Raw genomic sequence first — 17,842 nt, forward strand, 5'->3', positions numbered from 1 at the left:
AGGAGTAGAGGGCAGTAGGGATTGCTGCTGGATACGACCACGCGCCGGTTTCACAGGAGCTCAGTTGTCTGCAGCAGTCCTTGACAGAAGGGGCTGCCTAGAGCTAGGAGGCGAGATGGATGTGGACCTGGATCTTTCCATCTCTAACAGTATTCACATCGCAGTGTTGCCCTTGCCCTTCAGTCCACAGTTCCATTTCTGGTAATTAAAATCTTGGTGGTAACTCTGACACCTGGTCTATGCTGGGGATGCAGAGAACTGCAAGCACATCGCTCGCCCCCTGTGTGATGGCTGTTCAGGGGAAGGAGGAGGAACGGAAGAAGAGAGTGGAGCATACACTGTGCTAATCAGTTTTAGCATCTAGAAAAAAACCCCTCACAGGTACAGGATGGTACAGTTCGGTCATACCAAGGCTGCCAGAAAGATAAAGGTAACTTAGTTAAGCCTTTCCAGGTATAGATGATGCAAAGCACCTCTGAGCATGGCAGCCTTTACTAGCAAAACTAAAGGAACCTAATAAATCTCTCTGAGTTAGGAATTTAAGCATCCTCCCTTTTACAGCATCTCTAAGGCTGGGTTCTACCCTGCAACTTCATAATTACTCATTAACCTGACCTCTTATTGTATGTAATCAATTACTTTAAATCTTCCAGCAGGATGAGAAAGTGACTTGTGTCCAATCCAGTTACTGCTCTATTATATCAACAGTCTAAAATCCAGTACAGCATCAGTAACTGCATACAGATTTTTTCAAGGGGCCTGAGCCTCTTTTTGAACTTCAGATTAATCCCATGTAAAGCATTTAGTCAGTAAGTAGAAAATAGTAGCTTAAGGAGGAGGGAAAAAAACCAGCAGAACAGGTTAGAGTTTATATTATGTTTTTTTAATCAGTAGAACAGAGTCTCCAGAGAAGAAAATATGTGGAAGCTTTATTAAACTGTAAATTTTTAAAACTCAAATGTGTTTTTTTTTTTTTCAGTGGGCAGTTAAAAGTAACCCTTTCCTCCCAAGTCCATACTTCCACTTGGATCACTAAAAGGCAGCCTGCGGCTGATGATACCAAATGGCACTGAGTTTGGGCTTGTGAAGAAGTAACCACAATGCATGCTCTCTCACTTTAAGTTATCTGATCTTAAAACCATCAAACTTGTAGGAAAAGGACTTGGCAACCGTCGTTCTCTTTTTGGGTTAGCATTAAAAATTTAACCTCACACTCTTTCCTCACTAAAAGATAAGGTACTAGTAAAGTTTTTTGGTTTTGTTTTGTTTGTGGCAAGTTACTAGACTTGACCATTAACAAGGAATCAAGAGTTTCAATTAGGAGAACCATTAGCACTTCTTTTCACCAGAACATCTATACAACTTGGACACTACAGCTAACAAATCTTATCTCAACCACGAAATTAATTTTTGTTTTTTCTTTTAAAGTTCCAGGGTTTAAAACAAGAGAGTTTGGAGTCCTTGCTTGATGACTTACTGACATGCAATCTGTCAGCAACAGTCGTTGCTTTCTAGAACAGGGCAGCCTTCCAAAGGTAATTATCAGCTGATACACAGGGTAGAACCACCTTTATTACAAAAACACCTTTGGCAGAGTTTACACCTGAAAAATTTTTACAGGGTTCAGAAGCAATAATTTTACTACTACAGCCCACAAAACTGGGTAATCCAAGGATTTCTGGGTAATCCAAGGATTTGTAGATTAAATTGACATCTTTGAGATAAGCAAGTAGTAGCATCCCAACTCTCCAAGTGCAGAAACTGTGGAACCAAGTCATTCACAGACACACATCTAGAAATGTCAGAGCCATCTGCCCCACGCTGGAACTGCTGAACCGCATACTTTATTGCTCAAACTAGAAGTGATTGAGGAAAAAATTGGTGCATATGACTTCCATTTTCCTTCTCACTAGTTTCTTGTCATATTGGTGGCTTAGGGTGGAAACAAAGTATTAGATCTTCTCTACACCCTCTACCCCCAAATTTAAGAACAAATCAGAATATACTGTCCAAACAGAAATAACTTCTAACTCTCATAAAAAACAATTTTCTTTCCAATACAGATGCTAAAAGAAGTCAACATTAACTTAAATTCAATACAAAAAAAATAATTATCATTTGCAAATATTAAAATTCACTTTGTCTGTCCTGGCTAGTTCATACTCTGGAATTTCATTTTGAAAGTCTTCACAGGCCTGAATGATAAACTAAGCATCCTTATTTTGTTAAGCATCTCTTCCAGCAGAAAGCCACCTGTTTACCATTTTGTTCTGAAAGGATTTTTACAGGACTATTAGGTAGCACACACAAAGAAGTTAGCAAGATCTGGCTGTACAGTATTTTATACAGATACTGTTAAAGTGCATCGAAGAATGCCACCCAGTGCGAGTTCAGACTCTTTTCCTGAAATCACTATTTAGCAAGCGAGGCGAGGCTCCCTACACGCTATCCGATTAAAGGATCGTCATCATCGTATCGTAACTGAAGTCGGGAAAATGGCCGTGGGGGAGCTACTCTATTCTTTGAGATTATTATAATGCAGGTGAAAGTAGTCAGTATCATAAAAGCCCCAATAACGATCGCAATAGCTTCTGGTATATTTATGCACCACTGGTCAGCGAGCAAGCACTTGGTGTTACTGAAAGTGCCATTGTGGGGTTGTGGCGTCAGCCCCAGGATGTGGCACATCATGGGGTAAATATCAACGTTGTTTATGGTGCTCTGCTTGTAACCCCGATGAAAAGCAGGCCCGCGAGCGGCCAGGAACGGATGCATGCTTGGGAGAGTGTTGTCATAGCCATGGTCACCTACTGGAGAAACGTAAAGTTAAGAGTTAACATCACAGTTTCTCTTTGCATAGCGAGTATTCCCCTCCCTCCCTCTCCCCCACCCGCAAAAGCCATATATTTTAACCAAACACTAATGCAGAGCATAAAAACAGCTGTTGGACCAAACACTGAAGGAACTCAGAGTTCCTTCCCTCTTCCCCAGGCCCCAGAAGTCTTTTCTCACACTGATCTTCAGCCTTGATGCCCCCCTGCCATTCTCTCTTTTCCCTTCTGTCATCAACATTTCCAGGTTTCCCCTTTCCACTCCTTTTGCCAGAGTTGAAAAGGATATTGCCACTCCAGAACAAGTCAGTAGCTGGAACGTAAATTTGTACTTCTCAGATTTTGGAAAGACATCCACTTCTTTAAAGCAGACTAATTACTTCTTAAAAGCCAAACACTTTCCTCTTGATACTGTTCAGTTCAAGCATATAAGTACCCTCAAATCATGCTTATCAGATTATGTGCTTTGGGAGAAGGGATACCCAAACAGTCAAAACCAAAAAACCAGTCAAATGATCACAACGCCTGTGACAGGCATACAACAAAATGTTTATGGCTACAAGGTCACCAGTACTTGGGCATTTGGTAGGTTTTTAAGAAATACTCACTCTGATTTTGGGTGGAATATAAACAGCTAAAAAGCTGCCATAGTCAAATTTCCTAATAACATGCCTGAAAAAAACTGTCCAAGATGCCAAAAATTTCTCACAGCACACCCAGCACAGCATTTGAGTGACTGCATTTAAGTTTTGAGTTCATAGTAACAGTTTAACAAGCCTTCCTGAGAACTGCCTCCTTGGCTGCTTCATGAAAGTTTCTGATCTGAAGTGTCAAGATTCCTATTGATTACGTCACACTCACCACTTCAGTGTACTTCCAGTATTCCTTTTTAATCTTTTCCACCATTAGGTTTGTTACCACAAAGATACTACTGCACCACATCTTGCTTGTTCGCTTTAATGCAGCCCTATGTTTCTTGGTTGCATTTTTTTTTTCCTTCTACTACCCACTCGTTTTGCACAGAGCAGTTCCAAGTCCCCTCTCCAATGAAGTTTCCTAATTTCACCTCGGAAGCAGGAGGGCTGGTGTGTGCCAGCATTGCCAGGGACAGCACAGGTGTCCGTACACTTGCCAATCCTTACGCTGCCACTTTGTCCACGAAGACAACGAACACGTAAATAGCCTTTTAAGCTAAAACCTCCCCTGCCTGCTCCTGGGAAGCCTTGGCTAGCAAAACTGTTTTGAAACAATTCACTTCAACTGATACAAACGCTGTTACTTATAACTATACACTTATTAGCTGTTTTTAGGTACATGACATTGGATCTAACCATAAACAAGAAAGAGACCTCTATTAGAGAACACCTGTGCTAAGTGTTGTCAGATGACTGCAGCAAATCTGTGGGGAAATTAAAATATAAAACCATCTTACATTAAAAGCAGCACTTTTGTACAAATACTGAAAAAATTTGAACTTACATGTGCAAAGGGCAGACAGTAAGAATAGCCAAACCGGGTGAAACCAGGAGTTTACACCACCCAGCATCCTGTCCCCCACAGCAGGGGTAGCCCTGACACGCCAGCGAGCCTCGAGCTGTTGGCTGCTCAGAAACTTCCTGGAACCTTGGTACCTTTGTGTTTAATCTCTATTAATGGCTTTTTCTTCCAAGAATTTGTCCAATCACTTTCTGAACACACACGTATACCTATATACACACACATGCAGCCTTCACCTGCTACCAGAATTATGGGTTGAGTTCTCTTATTATGATGATAATGAAATCTATCTGGAATTTCTGCTTTGAGATATACTTTCATGGGACTGTTACATTTTTTTCAGTAAGTTATACACACCTCTCGTCTGCCCCAAAAAACTCTGCATGTGAAACACCTGGAAGTATATATACCTATATATACACACACATATACATATAGATATATATATGTATGTATGTAATTTTACATTCATAGCATCTAGCAGGAAGGAAGCACATTGCTAAGCTATGTGCTGTATGAAATAATAACTATTTTGGTTTTTGTCTTTAAAACATGCTATTTGATGCTCCAACAGGAAGAACTGTAGCTTCTTTAACCATTATTGTTGTGTTCCTATTATTTTTAGCATTTCCTCCCATTTATTTTTGTTTCCTAGTATATGTACTGTAACATTAAATGTTGTATCTTGCATACTTAAATTTATGCTCCCCTATATATATTTTATATACAAAAAATAGTTAAACAACACCCTAGTGAAGCTTGAGACAGACTGCTAACTTGCCTAAGATAACTCTTAAAAGTGTACCTCAGGCACTTAAGTTGAAATGACAAAGTGTTTTAGCCAACAGAATATCCCCCATCTCTTCCTTGTCTGTGAAAACACTCCAGGCTCAGGCTGAGAACGTTCTAGAAAGTGCTGAGATGTTGCTAAAGATGCACAGTAGTAGGACTCCACTCACTAAACCAGGACCATCCTAGAGATGGCTGGAATAAAACCAAGACAGTTTACCAACATAAGCCACCAAGAGCACAAAGAATGAAAACACACTTACATTTTGAAAGTGACTCATTTTGTACAATCGTCCAGCCTTCGTCTGCAACCAGAATTATGGGTTGAATTCTCTTATTATGACGATAATGAAATCTGTCTGGAATTTCTTCTTTGAGATATACTTTCATGTGACCGCTGCATTTTTTCAGTAAGTTATATACTTCTCTTTTGTCTGCCAAGAAAAAAATTGCACGTGAAAGAGCTAGAAATTATGGTTTGTTTACTGCAATTATCTATCATTAAACCTAGGATCCATTTTTTTCAAAACAATTATTTTTTAAAAGGCACACAGAAAAAGATTTTTTCACGTCCTTAATGAAATTCTACTGTAGCGAGGTGAATTTCACAATTTGCTCTCATTTTAAATGAGGCACCTCATGTCCTTGGTTTTGGACCTACAACTTGACTTACCCTCTGGGCTTGCAGGGGATGAGGGCAAAATTCAAGCAGAGAAATCAAAAGAAAGCAATCGCACACCCAAGTAGTCAGTATTTTATCCAAAGCAGCAAGTATTAGATTTTGTTACAGAACAAATCACTTTGTTCATTAGAATTGCTTCAGTCTGGCCACAGCTGTGGAAACTGAGATCAGCAGTGTCATGATTTAAGACACACCTGTTAGTAACTATTCCATACAGAGATTCAATTCACAGTACGAAAACTGAAGTTTCATTCACAGAAACAGAAGTGGTAAAGTGATCAAAGCTGGGTTTAGATTTTTACTTATAAGTTTAGACAATGACATTTTTTATTCTGAACAAACATGAGGGTTTATTTCATGCTCACTGTGAATTACAACCATATAGACTAAGTGAGCAACAAGACAGCAGGCATACAAAGTGCCTATCTACTTTCTCAACAAGCTGAACAAGAACCATCTTTACCACCCATAGCAATTCAACAAGAAACTCTCCTTAGCCCATTGATTACCAAAACAAAGTAATTTCTAAATAAACATTCTTTAGCTTATTTATTAAATGATGTCAAAGTTCTGCAATATGAACTACACTGGTTTTACAAAAGATGTGAACAGTCTACCCCAGCATGTACTTTTCAGTAGTAAGATAAACAAGATTTAATTCTCAGTGTATGACTTAAAAAACAAACAAACAAAAACTCCATACTCTGCCTTGGCAGCACTGCAGCAACTGGACTCTTGTCTATCAGAGTATACTTATTGCGATCAATGCATTTATCCAGGACAATCAGCTTCTCTGCAGAACAGGAGGCCATTCCATGGTCACTTGTTATTATGATATTAACAGTGTCCCACAAACCTAATGCCTTCAATTTATTAGTAAGGAAACCAATATGATTATCCACTTCTTCTAATACTTTGCGCATGTTCTCAGTGTCATCTGGTCCATACTTGTGCCCACTTGCATCTGGTTCTTCCCAGTATAATGTAGCAAAACTGACTACTGGATTAGAGCTGTTCAGCCATGAAACAATTTTCTCCACTCTCTCCTCAAACGCTACTGAGAAGTTGTATTTCATAAAGAACTGAGGGGTTGTATCATTAATTTTTACATCAGTACCAGGCCACATGGCAGCAGCGCTTGCTCCGTTTCCGTGCTGTTGATTTGTTACCCAGATTGGGACTGCCTCATTCCACCAGAAGGGATCTGAATCATTGAACTGTGAAAACTTTTTCTTGGCGTCTGCATCATACATGTCATTAGCCACGATGCCATGGCTTTCTTCATATAAACCTGTCACTATGGTATAATGGTTTGGGAAAGTCTTGGTGATAAAAGCATTTGTAACTTGTTTTACGAGCACACCATCCGCAATGAACTCCCGAAGATGAGGAAGTGTGTAGGTTTCCAAGTAATCAGCCCTGAAGCCATCAAAGGACACAAGGAGTAACCTGGATACCGAATCACTGGTAGCGTGAGCACAACAGGCAACAATTCCAGAAAAAAATAATGTTAACATTGAGTTCATTGTTGATACTTCTGAGTATTTCCAGCAGGTAATCAGATGCACCTGAAAAGTTTAAAAAGATAAAGCATGTAACACAAAATAATTGTACTGGAACCAGTTTAACTAGCTATGCATTATGTACACCTTCCTTACAGAGGTTAACTGCAAAATAACCGGTCTGAACAACCGCTGAGGTCAACAGTGTATTTCCCTACTGACTTCAGAAGTTTCTTCTATATGTCATAGTTTTTCATATATTAAAACAGATGAGCAATGAGATTTTTTTCATTCCAGACTCAATGGAAGAAGAATAGTTTTCTCTCTTTTAAGCAACTAGTCCATTGTTCTGTGTGCCTTATTACAATTCCACATTCCAAGACAATCAGTATTTCTCCTCATGTTCAAGCACACGCACCTGAACAATTCTAGCTCCACATCTGAAAATCCCGTGCAGCTCTAAATCCTGCTTACACATCACTGTTCAGAAGTTTGTTTTCTACTGTAACTATAATTTCATCCCACCTTTCCTTTTTCACAGTTTCCACCCTCTGAAATTGCTGGAAGACTTCTGAGCCTTTCCACGTTCCTATTTACTCATTGCTTACTCTATAGATGGAACTGCCAGGACTAACTTCTACTTCTGTTTTCCTTCTAAGCTGTTGTACATCTACCACAATAGTATTTAAACCTGTTCTTTACATATCATATTTATCTCTAAAAAGATTTTAAAAATCATTAGTAACTTTAGCTATGAGACAAGTATTTCTCACCAGGGAATATATTATGAATGCAAGGTATGATTTGTAAGCTTGTTTCTCTCCACCCTCTAAACTTATTGTGTGTGACAGGAGCACTTTATTCAGGAAGGTCCAGAATTATTATATAAGCCTTTAAGAAAGAGGAAGTGAAGCTCCAGGTTTCACAAAAACTTCTGCAATATTGTTAGACAGCATATTTACTTCTCAAGAAAAGCCCCACTCCAGCAATTTTCTCTGTTACCTCACTTGTACAAACTCGGGTGATTCTAGGAGGAACGGCAGCTATCTTCCCAGCTGCAGTAGTATCTTCTGGACTATCTCAACCCTTTCCCCCAGAGCCTTTAAAACTCTTTTCAAAGTGTAAGTAGCTTTAACATTACCTAAAGCTTTAGCAGTGAGTGGAGTTCAAAGCATAAGAAATCTTCCCCGCCGCAAGCAACAGTTAAAAATTCTTTAGAAGATACAAATGTTACAAGGATCGTCAAGAACAGCATTAAGGTATCTCCTAAACGCAGGACTTGTAACACACAGCCTCTTTAAAGAGGGGGGGGAAGAAAAGGAATTAAATGAGCAGTGGAGCAGAGAATCACCCGTTTCATGATGCCAGGTGCTTTAAAAAGCAGAACCAGTTATTCATGGCGCAGTAAGACCTTAGAGCACAATATTAGCTTCAAAAACCCCTAAAGATGCTGAGCATTTGTGTTGTTACCCACTGTACCCCAGCCAACTCTGAAATGCCATCAGCATTTCCATTCTCGAACCTCCCCACCCTCTCGCCAGGTTTCCAAGCCTCTAGTTGCTCCGTTCAGTTAAGAAACGAGTTATCTTGGTCTTGAAAGCTCACAGCGAGATGCCGCCTTCTCATTACAAACTTGGCCGGCACACCGCCGCGAGGGCGGCCAGCGCCCCGGGCCGAGGCCCCGCCGCTCCGGGGGCTCAGCGAACACACCGGCCTCGCCCGGGGGTGGGGTGGGGTCCGGCCGCGGCGCCCACCACCCGCCTCCACACAGCCCACCGACGCTTTTCTTCCCTCACCGAAAAAGCGAGGCGGGGGGGGTGTGCGCCGCTCAGGGAGCGAGGGGTTGTCCCACAGCCCTGCCCCGGGCAGCGCCGAGCACCACAACCGACCGCCTCACCTCACCCTGCCCTGCCCTCCCGCCGCCGTTCCGCCCCGACCCCACCGTGAGGGCCCGGCTCCGCTGGAGGCGCCGCCGGCGAAGGCGCGGAGGTGACCGGGGGGGGGGGGGGGGGGGGGCACAGCGCCTGCGCACCCGCCGCCCGCGCGCGGCCCCAACCGCCACTGCCGACAGCGGATCAACCCCGGGCGGGGGGGGGGGGGGGGGGAAATGTGTGTTGCGGGGGGGGTTCCATAGTAGCTGGGCCGGCCTCCGCCGGGTGGCGGTTGGCTGGCGGCCCCGCTGGAGGAAGCGCCGATTGGCTGCAGAGGGGTGGGCGTGGCGCTGTGAGACAAGGCGGGGAGGTGGGGACATGATGAGGGTAGCTGCAGGGAGCCGTGGGGGGCTGAGGAGCGGGGAGCTGAGAGGGGACTGAGGGGAATGGAGCCATGGGGAGGTGTAGGGACTGGGAGTTGAGGTGAGGGAGAGCTGTGGGAGCTGAGGGGAGGGAGCTTAGGGGAGGGATCTTAGGGGAATGGAGCGGAGATGAGCCATGGGGAGTTGAGGCAGGGGAGCTGAGGTGATGGGGATTGAAGTGAGGTGTTGTAGGGAGCCGTGGGGGGCTGAGGGGCGGGGAGTTGAGGTGGGGGGGCTGAGGGGAATGGAGCCGTGGGGAGGTGTAGGGAGCCATGGGGAGCTGAGGGGAGGTGTAGGGAGGTATAGGGAGCTGAGGGGAAAGGTGCTGAGGTGAGGTGTGATGTAGGGAGCCATGGGGGACAGAGGGGCGGGGAGCTGAGGTGAGGGAGGTCTCTGGGGAGCTGAGGTGAGAGGGGGCTGAGGGGAATGGAGCTGAGGGGAGGAGAGCTGTAGGGAGCCATGGGGAGCTGAGGGACCGGGAGTTGTGTGGTGGGGTGGGCAGGACTGAAGCGAGGTGTGTTATAGAGAGCCGTGGGGAGCTGAGGTGAGAGGGGGCTGAGGGAAGGGGAGCTGTGGGGAGCTGAGGGGCTGGGAGTTGAAATGATGGGGACTGAAATGAGTTGTGTTGTAGGGAGCCATGGGGAGATGAGGGGAGCTCTGGGAGGTGGTTGTCACGGGCAGGGAGATGTGGTGGGTTGCAGCGGAGCACGGGTTTTTATGAGAAGTATGTTAGCTTCCCTGCCCCGGGCTGGGATGGGCCCCGAGGGGGGAAAGTGAGGCCGGCTGCTAAAGGGTCAAGAGCTTGCTTGGGGTCCAGGGTGTTTGCTGGGGTGCCCCGCAGCTGCAGAAGGAGGCTGTGGGGTGAGGCGAGGCTGTGATGGGGTGTGTTACTGGGAGTTGTCCTGCTTTTCCCCAGCATGCCTGTAACCTGCCTCCTTTGCGGGTGTCGCAGCAGCCCTGGGCTGTGACCTTTGCAAGGCGATGGTGGCTGTCAGTATGACTATAAATCTCCCCTCTGACTCCTCCTCACTTTCAGCGGCGCAGCTCTGAAAGTTGACTGTTCATATGCTTTCCTGTGTGTGACCTTTTTGTGCTTTCTTGTGACAACAGTGGTTTACCTTAAAACTTAGAATACATGCAGGAAATTGTGGGTGTTGAATGTAAGTATTCTGAATGACAGTGCTGCTTTTAGGGAGGCAGTGTGTGGTATGATGGGTTGAGGTCTGTTTTGGGTCCTGGTATAGGTTTGCTTCATAAATTAAGGCAAATAGTTTACATTCCCTTGGTTTTCCTTTTTATTATGAGAAGGTATTAGTAATTCTGCAAAACCTGTTAAATTAATAGTACTGAATAACAATGAAACCAGCTCTGTGTAAATAGATAAATGTCCTTTAATAGCATGAAGCAAAAATTGTCACTCCATTTTGAATTCCATCAGAAAAACTGAGAAAAAGACATGGCTATAGCTTCCTGATTGACTTAAGTAGAGGATCTGAATATCTTTCTGTGTGTCCTGCTAGCATGTTTATTCCCAACACTATAGATTTGAGCTTGTTTCTTTCTAATGGCTTTCATACATGTATGAGTTTAGCAGGTTGTGCATGCTGAGTGGAGTGGCTCTAGTGATGTTGAACGATAGGCTGAATAAAGTGACACACCTCTAATTCACCTTGGTTTATGGAATGTAGCAGGTGTGGCAAAGCACAGGACTGTAAAAGAGGAAAAAATAATTCCAGGGGAGCTAGATAAGACTTCTGCAGCTATTCACATGTTACATGACAAGTTCAAGTCAAGGTCTTTTTTTCTCTTTTTCTCTCTTTTTTTTTTTTTTTTTTTCATTAATACAGCTTTGTAAATATGCACAACAGTTGATGATGTGAAGGAGGAAAGTGTCCTTTATGAATTACGTTATTGTATTTCCTTCAAAATATTTATTACACAGAGTGAATTAGAAGTCAAGGGCATACATAACAGGTGCAATCTTTTAGCCAACTTCATAAAATTACAGCTGAAGTCTTATTACAAACTTTATGCAGAGATACAAATTTTAAGCATTAAGGCTCTTTTGCTAACCTAGTTTGGCAACATATTTACTCAGCTATTCAGTCCTAAAAGGTGTGAGTAATCTCTTGTTTACCCTTACCCGTGTGCTTTGAAACCTATTCGCGTATTCATGAGCCCCAGCTTGACACATCATAAAGGCAGCATACCATGCTGACTCTGGAGTTTGAACTGGGCTAGCCAACATATGTCATGTATTTAATACAACTCTTGGTTCCATTTACAGTGTATGCCTGCAAGAAATGGGTGAGTTATGTCTATGCTTACATTAAGAGAAGTAAAACTGGGAACTACCTAGAAGTTTGCCTTTCCTCACCGTAATCTCCCTCTGTATTGTATTTCATCCCACATTTGTCAGTATAGACTGCAGTTCTAATCACTAAACCATACTAAATCCTGCCAAAAGCTGCACAGATTTACTGCTGTAGTAGAACTGAGCATCTGCAGCTTGAGAACCATTGCACACATTTGTTTGTGTCAGCAGAATTCAGTGGAAGAGAGGAAGTAAAGGGTAGGCAACCTCAAAAAATCCTGTGTTTGGCTAGGTTTAGTAAAACATGTAATTTCTAGATGGGAAAGCATACCCTCCTGTTGGCAGTGTTGGGGAGGGAAAGCAACTCCTTATTTATTCAGATGAAAACTAGGTGTTGCACCCTAGCTATTCAGATACTTGTCTTAAGTACTTGCTTAAGAAAAAGCAGGACATTTTCATTACTTAGAGTTGAAATAACTGAATATTGAAAGAGAAACATTTTTCTGTATTTTCCCATTTTTTTTTCCTAAATTTTATCCATGTGACAGAGGTCTTTGTGATCATTTTTCCTGAGCAGTTTTTTAATCTGCCATTTACTGTCTTTTGATGCATCTTTATATAGTTGAGATGAAAAATAGGAAGCCATTTCCTAAAACCATAAAAGGGCTGGGTGACTAACAGCTGTTAAACTATATTAGACTTTAAGCTTTTAGTGCCCATTTAATCTGAAGAATAGGTTGTATATGGAGGCTATAAACGAAATGAGGCTCTTAACCATGCTGTTTCTCACACTGTCTATGGGACGATATCCCTAAGGCTGCGTGACAGTGTGGTACAGAGTAGTGTAGTGTCTCTGCCTTCTCTATTTTGGTTACTAGAGTAAACAAGCTCAAAGCTGGGTTGGTGGTCTTTCTAAGGGTGCTTAGTTTCAGAGGTAAACAAGGATGTTAAAATGATGCCGGATTTTAAAGGCAAACAGAAATGTTTTCCTTGGAGCAGTTGGGTGAATAAAAAGTCAGCATTTCTTAGGCTCTCAGGTATTCTAGTGGAGTTTCCAACCATGGAGTTGGAGAGCAAACCAAACAAAGTTTTATAAAAGGAACTGGAAGACCACAAATAAAGGGCTTTGAAACATGCATATTGGGAATAATTGTTTAGGCCCTGCAGCAAGTAAAGCAGGTTTTCAAATGTCTGACAATGACTACTCCTGGTATTTTTAATGACTAAAAGTTGTTGATAACATGAGAGTTGAGTGTCCTGTGCAAAATAATTTTCTATTGTTTGTCTAGTTCCCAGTGGAGAAGTATCTGTCTTATACAGAGTCAAATTTACTGATGTGTTGGCTTTGAATATGCCTTTTTTACAGTCAGAAACAAAGCAATATCTGAGTGAAGGTGAATCATCACTATTACAGTATGGTCTTGCATTCATGAGCCAGACCCTCAAGGCTGCAGAATCTGGGTCAGTGTTAGCTGAGGAGCAAATAGATTTCTGTAGGCCTGCTGCAAGGATGTGCTGACTCTTGTGTAAAGAGGTATGATGATCAAAGTCTTCTATCAAACCACTGCCTTCTGAAATGGTTTTTCTGTGTGTTTTGTTTTCCTTACTGTGTCTTAAATAGCATACAGAAGATGCTATAGCTGTGCATGTCAGCAGTTAATATGAAACTGAGCTGAAGCCTGTGTTTCAGAAGATGAAATAACTCCGTATGCATGTCTACAATAGAGATAAAATTGTCAGCATACCTACACAACTTCCTGTCCTTCATAGTGCAGCACTTCATAGCAGCGTGGTTCCAGTGATCTTTTTGGGTGTCCAAAGGTGACCATCCAAAGGCTGGAGTGGAACAGGGCCATACTGAGCAGTCTTGTTCCTCCTTCTCACCAAATCTTTCCCATTTTGAAAGATCATGGGGAGCTGCAGATGCTTGGACCTCTAAAGAGTGTGGTTTTTCACAGTCTGTTCCTGTTATTCAGGTCTGTGAGTGTTAACGGCTGTAGGAACAACTGGGTGGAGGAATTTGAGTCTCTCATTCTTGTAGAGAGCACAGAGCCAAACCAGAAAAGTACCCTACATGGAGACTTCCTAAAAAATCTGAACGCACAGTAAAGGGCTTTTGCTCATGTTTACTGCAAGATTTATAGTGATTAAAACTACTGTTTATGAACTATGAAAAAATGAGGCGCTGCTAACCTTATAAGTAAAAGTTGAGGCTGGAAACGATGTAAGAAAGTTTGTTTGTCGTTGATTTCAGGCAGGTATTTAGTGCAGTCAGAAGTGAAAACAAAATGTTATGATTTTACTGCAACTCCCTTGTAATATGTCTGTAAAGCATAGTCTTTCTTCCAGAGCCCACGGTGTAGTTTTCGTAGCATACTTGAATTACATGTTGCAAAGCTTTGGAAATGTTTGAGCTTTACAAGGAAAATAAGTTATTTTTGTAAAACCAGCATCCTGAATGGCCAGGAACATTCATGATTTTTGCATTGAGTGCTTTTAAGTGCAAATGTAGGGCCTGATGCTATGGGGTGCTAAGATCCCTCAGTTTTTACTGACATATAAAAATGTTGTCTACCATCGTTCAGTTTCAGGTTCAGCTGCTTCCAAGAACTCTCAAGTGTTTTGTTTTAACTATTCAATTTTCTTGTTTCTCTTAATGGCAGGAAAAATACACTTTAAAGCAAGCAACTGAAGAACCTCAATTTGTTTAGGTTATGAAGAAAGATTTACAGGCTCTTAAAGTGTGCAAGTATCTTCATGGAGAACAAATAAAACTGAAGGACTCTTAATTAAAGCACTGAAATCATAGCAATAACCAATTGGAAATGATCTGAGAAATTCCAGCAGAAACAGGTTACTATTTCTAAACAGTGGTATTAGCTACTGAAGCTACACGTGGAACTGATGGATGAGTTGAAGTTTCCAATACTGTGGAATGTCTAGAAGATGTGCAAGTTTAAAAAAGAGGCACCCAGGTAAAATTCTTGTTGTATTAAATACAGTAATGTGGCTTTTTGCCTTTAACTATTAATCTCTGAGATGTGAGGTATGCTGTTTAGTGGTCTGACATGATTGTTATTCTTCCTTCTTTCCACCCTTCTCTTTTTCTCTGGAGGTGAGGGATAACTGACTCTAGCAATGCAGGGATTTCTTTACAAGCTGGTCTTCTGCTTGACGTTTTAAAATAAGTAAAAGCTGGAGATGCTGATTTCTGTTAGGGTTACAGGGTGAACAGGTAAACTTTCAGTAGCGACTTCAGTGGTCCGATTTTAACATACTGTTCTCAGTGTGTCAGGGCTCTTACTATATTTGCTGTCCTTCAGATAAAATGAAGTTGGCAAAGCAAACAAATACCAATAAATGTCTGTGTGTGTCTGGGCTACTGATCTGAGCTCTGTAGACTGAACCAGGCAATTATCTAGGTTCCTAGCATGAGTTTTAATGTCCATTTGTAGGCTTCTAAATGTAGGTGAATTCCAACCTTAAGCTCAAAATCCCCCATGTATTCTAGGGAGCTCATATGAATGAGTTTTGTGCTATTAAAGACCATCTCCAGAATATACTTAATCTCCTTCTGACATAATTCTTTCCACCTCTTTTTATCACATACCCTGAGATGCCCATTGCTGTCCATTGGACTGTAGAAAGAATCAGTGATTTGCATAATCTAGGTGCTGAATGATGGACAGCTAAACTTAGTATAAACAAAGTTTCTGAAAATGAGACCCAAGGGATCTTACTGGCTGACAGTAACTTGTGTCTTATGCATACTAACTGAAGTTATGGTCATGTGAATTCTGGTGTTTCTTGCTTTAAAAAGGATAAGATAGAGTAAAAATAGAAATTCAGTCATGAAGTAAAAAATAAACCTTGAAAATAAGGAGTTCTATTCCTCATGTTCTTTGTCCTTATATGAATTTTACTGCTTGTGGTTTATGTGGTTATTTGTATTCTGCAAAGCAAGCAACCAGCGCTATTGGATGGCTCATGTGGGTATGGATGATACATGCAATGGTGACACTACGGGAATTACAGCTCCCACATGAATTCAACACCTAGATTTGGGAGCAGAGGAATTTAGGGAATGGATGAAATTGGTGAGCTCTCTTTTTTGTAATCTTCCATTCTTGTGGCGGGAGGACTGGGACTATTACTCAAAGGGCTTTGTTTTGCAGTGGAGAATGGAGAGCAAAGTGGTGCTGAGACCTTTTTCTGCTCCCCAGCCTCATACAACCTCTTTCCTCTCACTCTTGTGTAGGAAAGAAATCCCATTTCACTGGATACATGCGTGCACAGCTGCTCTGCCCTGCTCCTTCGCTGGAGCAGAGCATTTTTGGCTGGGGAATAGGGAGGGAGCAGCACAGGGCGCAGGGAGCAGGCCAGGACACCAGTGTCCCAGGTCACAACGTGGACGTCTCAGTTTTGATCTCATTTGCTATCACATAACTCTTGAATTGTGGCACAAAAATTATTTCTGTCCTCCCTGAAGATGAAATGTAAGGGTTGTAAACCAGCAGTGGATCCATATGATGTGATTTGAAATGTACCTGATTTTCAACTGGATAAATTCTTAAGTGTGGTCAGGTTTATTCTTGGGCTTTATCACTCTGTCACAACAGTGAAGTCTGGATCTTGGAGCTGAATGGAACTTTACTTTGCTCCTGGAGAGGGTCAGAGGAAAGGATAACTTAGGTAACTCACGTTTCTGACTAATGAAATCCACATCAACTGTACTTATTTTTAAGTAATACTCAAATGTTATGCTCTTATTCCTTATTTTACCTGTGATATTTTATACCCTCCAGCAGGTGCTGCTGCATCCTGCTAATGTCTTTGCGGAGGGGAAAAAAAAAAAAAAAAAAAAATCAGTCATCTGATTAATACTGTGCAACTGGACTTTGCTCTTTGTTTTGCATCATGAATGTGTCTGTGTTCTCTTTTCTTCCTCAAGTTATTTTCCAGTAGAGTGACTGAGGAGGGAATTTTTATGATCCCAGCATATTTAATCCTGTGAGTGCTTCTTGCAAGAAGGGTTGAAGATCAGTGGGAGTTGCTTATCAAGGCCGTGCTCAGAGCAAGTTGAACATACACAAGTAGAAATACATTTGTATTTCTACAAAATGTATGGGTGTTTTCTTAGAAATAAAAAATATTAATAAAAAATCCTAAAGTTATAAGTGTTTCTAGTTGGTTTATTGGTTTTCCCAAGTTTCCTGAGCTTTAGTAGTTCAAGCTCATAATTTTAAATCAGTCTTATTGTTAGCCTAATAGCTGGTCTTGAATGCTAGAAGTTTGCGATACAGGTTACACAGCACATGTTTCAGAATCTTTTATTTAGGATTTCCATGTGAAGAATTGTAGCTGAGTTACATACAGAAAATGTAAAGAGGTGATGTGCTTTGTTCTGTTTGCTGATGGACTACTTGTGCCAGGCAGGAGTTTGTGAGTAGTAATTGAAGTTAGGCCTTGATATGCGTTACATGTCCTTGAAGTCCTTGAGTTATGTCAGGCCAGAAATGCACTCATGAGTGAAGAGATCTCATTGATCTTTGATACTTAACCTGTGTCTTTGTACTGTATTTCTGGTTCCATGTAGGGAATTGAAATTCTGCTGTAGTGTGTTTTCCTTACTGTTACAGTGATCAAATTTGGTTGTGACCATGATTTTGGGACATTTGGGGTTACCTAGGAACCTTAGAAGGTGAATCCAAGTTTAAAAAGCTGAAGTATTGGTTTGCTTTTGATATTTGATTTTATTAGTAGTCTAAAATGTTTAGTATAAGAATAATGACTGTAAACTACAATCATAAATCTCAGGTAGGCAGCACCTGCTACTCTGTCATGTGAAACAGCATGTGTTCCCCTGATTGTTCTGTTTGGAGATGGCTGGAATGACAATCTTTCTCTCTAACCTCTCTTCTGTGTTCCTTTTAG

At 41.8% G+C, this 17,842-nt stretch overlaps 1 protein-coding gene across 4 annotated transcripts; it reads right to left on the reverse strand.

Moving 5' to 3' along the window:
• Window positions 1-1,812: 1,812 nt before the first annotated feature.
• On the reverse strand, window positions 1,813-9,374 carry ENPP4 (ectonucleotide pyrophosphatase/phosphodiesterase 4). 4 transcript variants are annotated; one of them, XM_042803591.1, is made up of 4 exons: window positions 9,244-9,374; window positions 6,503-7,367; window positions 5,381-5,551; window positions 1,813-2,810 (listed from the first exon to the last, which is right to left on the reverse strand). In XM_042803591.1, exons 2-4 carry the CDS (start codon window positions 7,323-7,325, stop codon window positions 2,446-2,448), a joined length of 1,359 nt encoding a protein of 452 aa, XP_042659525.1. In that variant the 5' UTR covers window positions 7,326-7,367; window positions 9,244-9,374; the 3' UTR covers window positions 1,813-2,445. The 4 variants fall into 4 exon arrangements, with proteins under 4 accessions (XP_042659525.1, XP_042659527.1, XP_042659526.1 ...); XM_042803593.1 differs by having other exon boundaries at window positions 9,199-9,364; XM_042803592.1 differs by lacking the exon at window positions 9,244-9,374 and adding an exon at window positions 9,098-9,192.
• Between the last annotated feature and the right edge of the window lie 8,468 nt (window positions 9,375-17,842).

The sequence above is a fragment of the Tyto alba genome, unplaced genomic scaffold (genome assembly GCF_018691265.1).
Source record: "Tyto alba isolate M040663 unplaced genomic scaffold, T.alba_DEE_v4.0 Super-Scaffold_40, whole genome shotgun sequence".
NCBI classification, from domain to species: domain Eukaryota; kingdom Metazoa; phylum Chordata; class Aves; order Strigiformes; family Tytonidae; genus Tyto; species Tyto alba.

What these genes read in the sequence shown, in the direction of transcription:
- ENPP4 (XM_042803591.1), bottom strand. Translation starts at nt 7,325, where the DNA reads ATGAACTCAATGTTAACATTATTTTTTTCTGGAATTGTTGCCTGTTGT. An exon ending in TGCAGTGCTGCCAAGGCAGA is followed by an intron (nt 5,552 to 6,502) that starts GTATGGAGTTTT and finishes TTTTCTTGGCAG; the next exon opens with ACAAAAGAGAAGTATATAAC. An exon ending in AAATGAGTCACTTTCAAAAT is followed by an intron (nt 2,811 to 5,380) that starts GTAAGTGTGTTT and finishes ACGTTTCTCCAG; the next exon opens with TAGGTGACCATGGCTATGAC.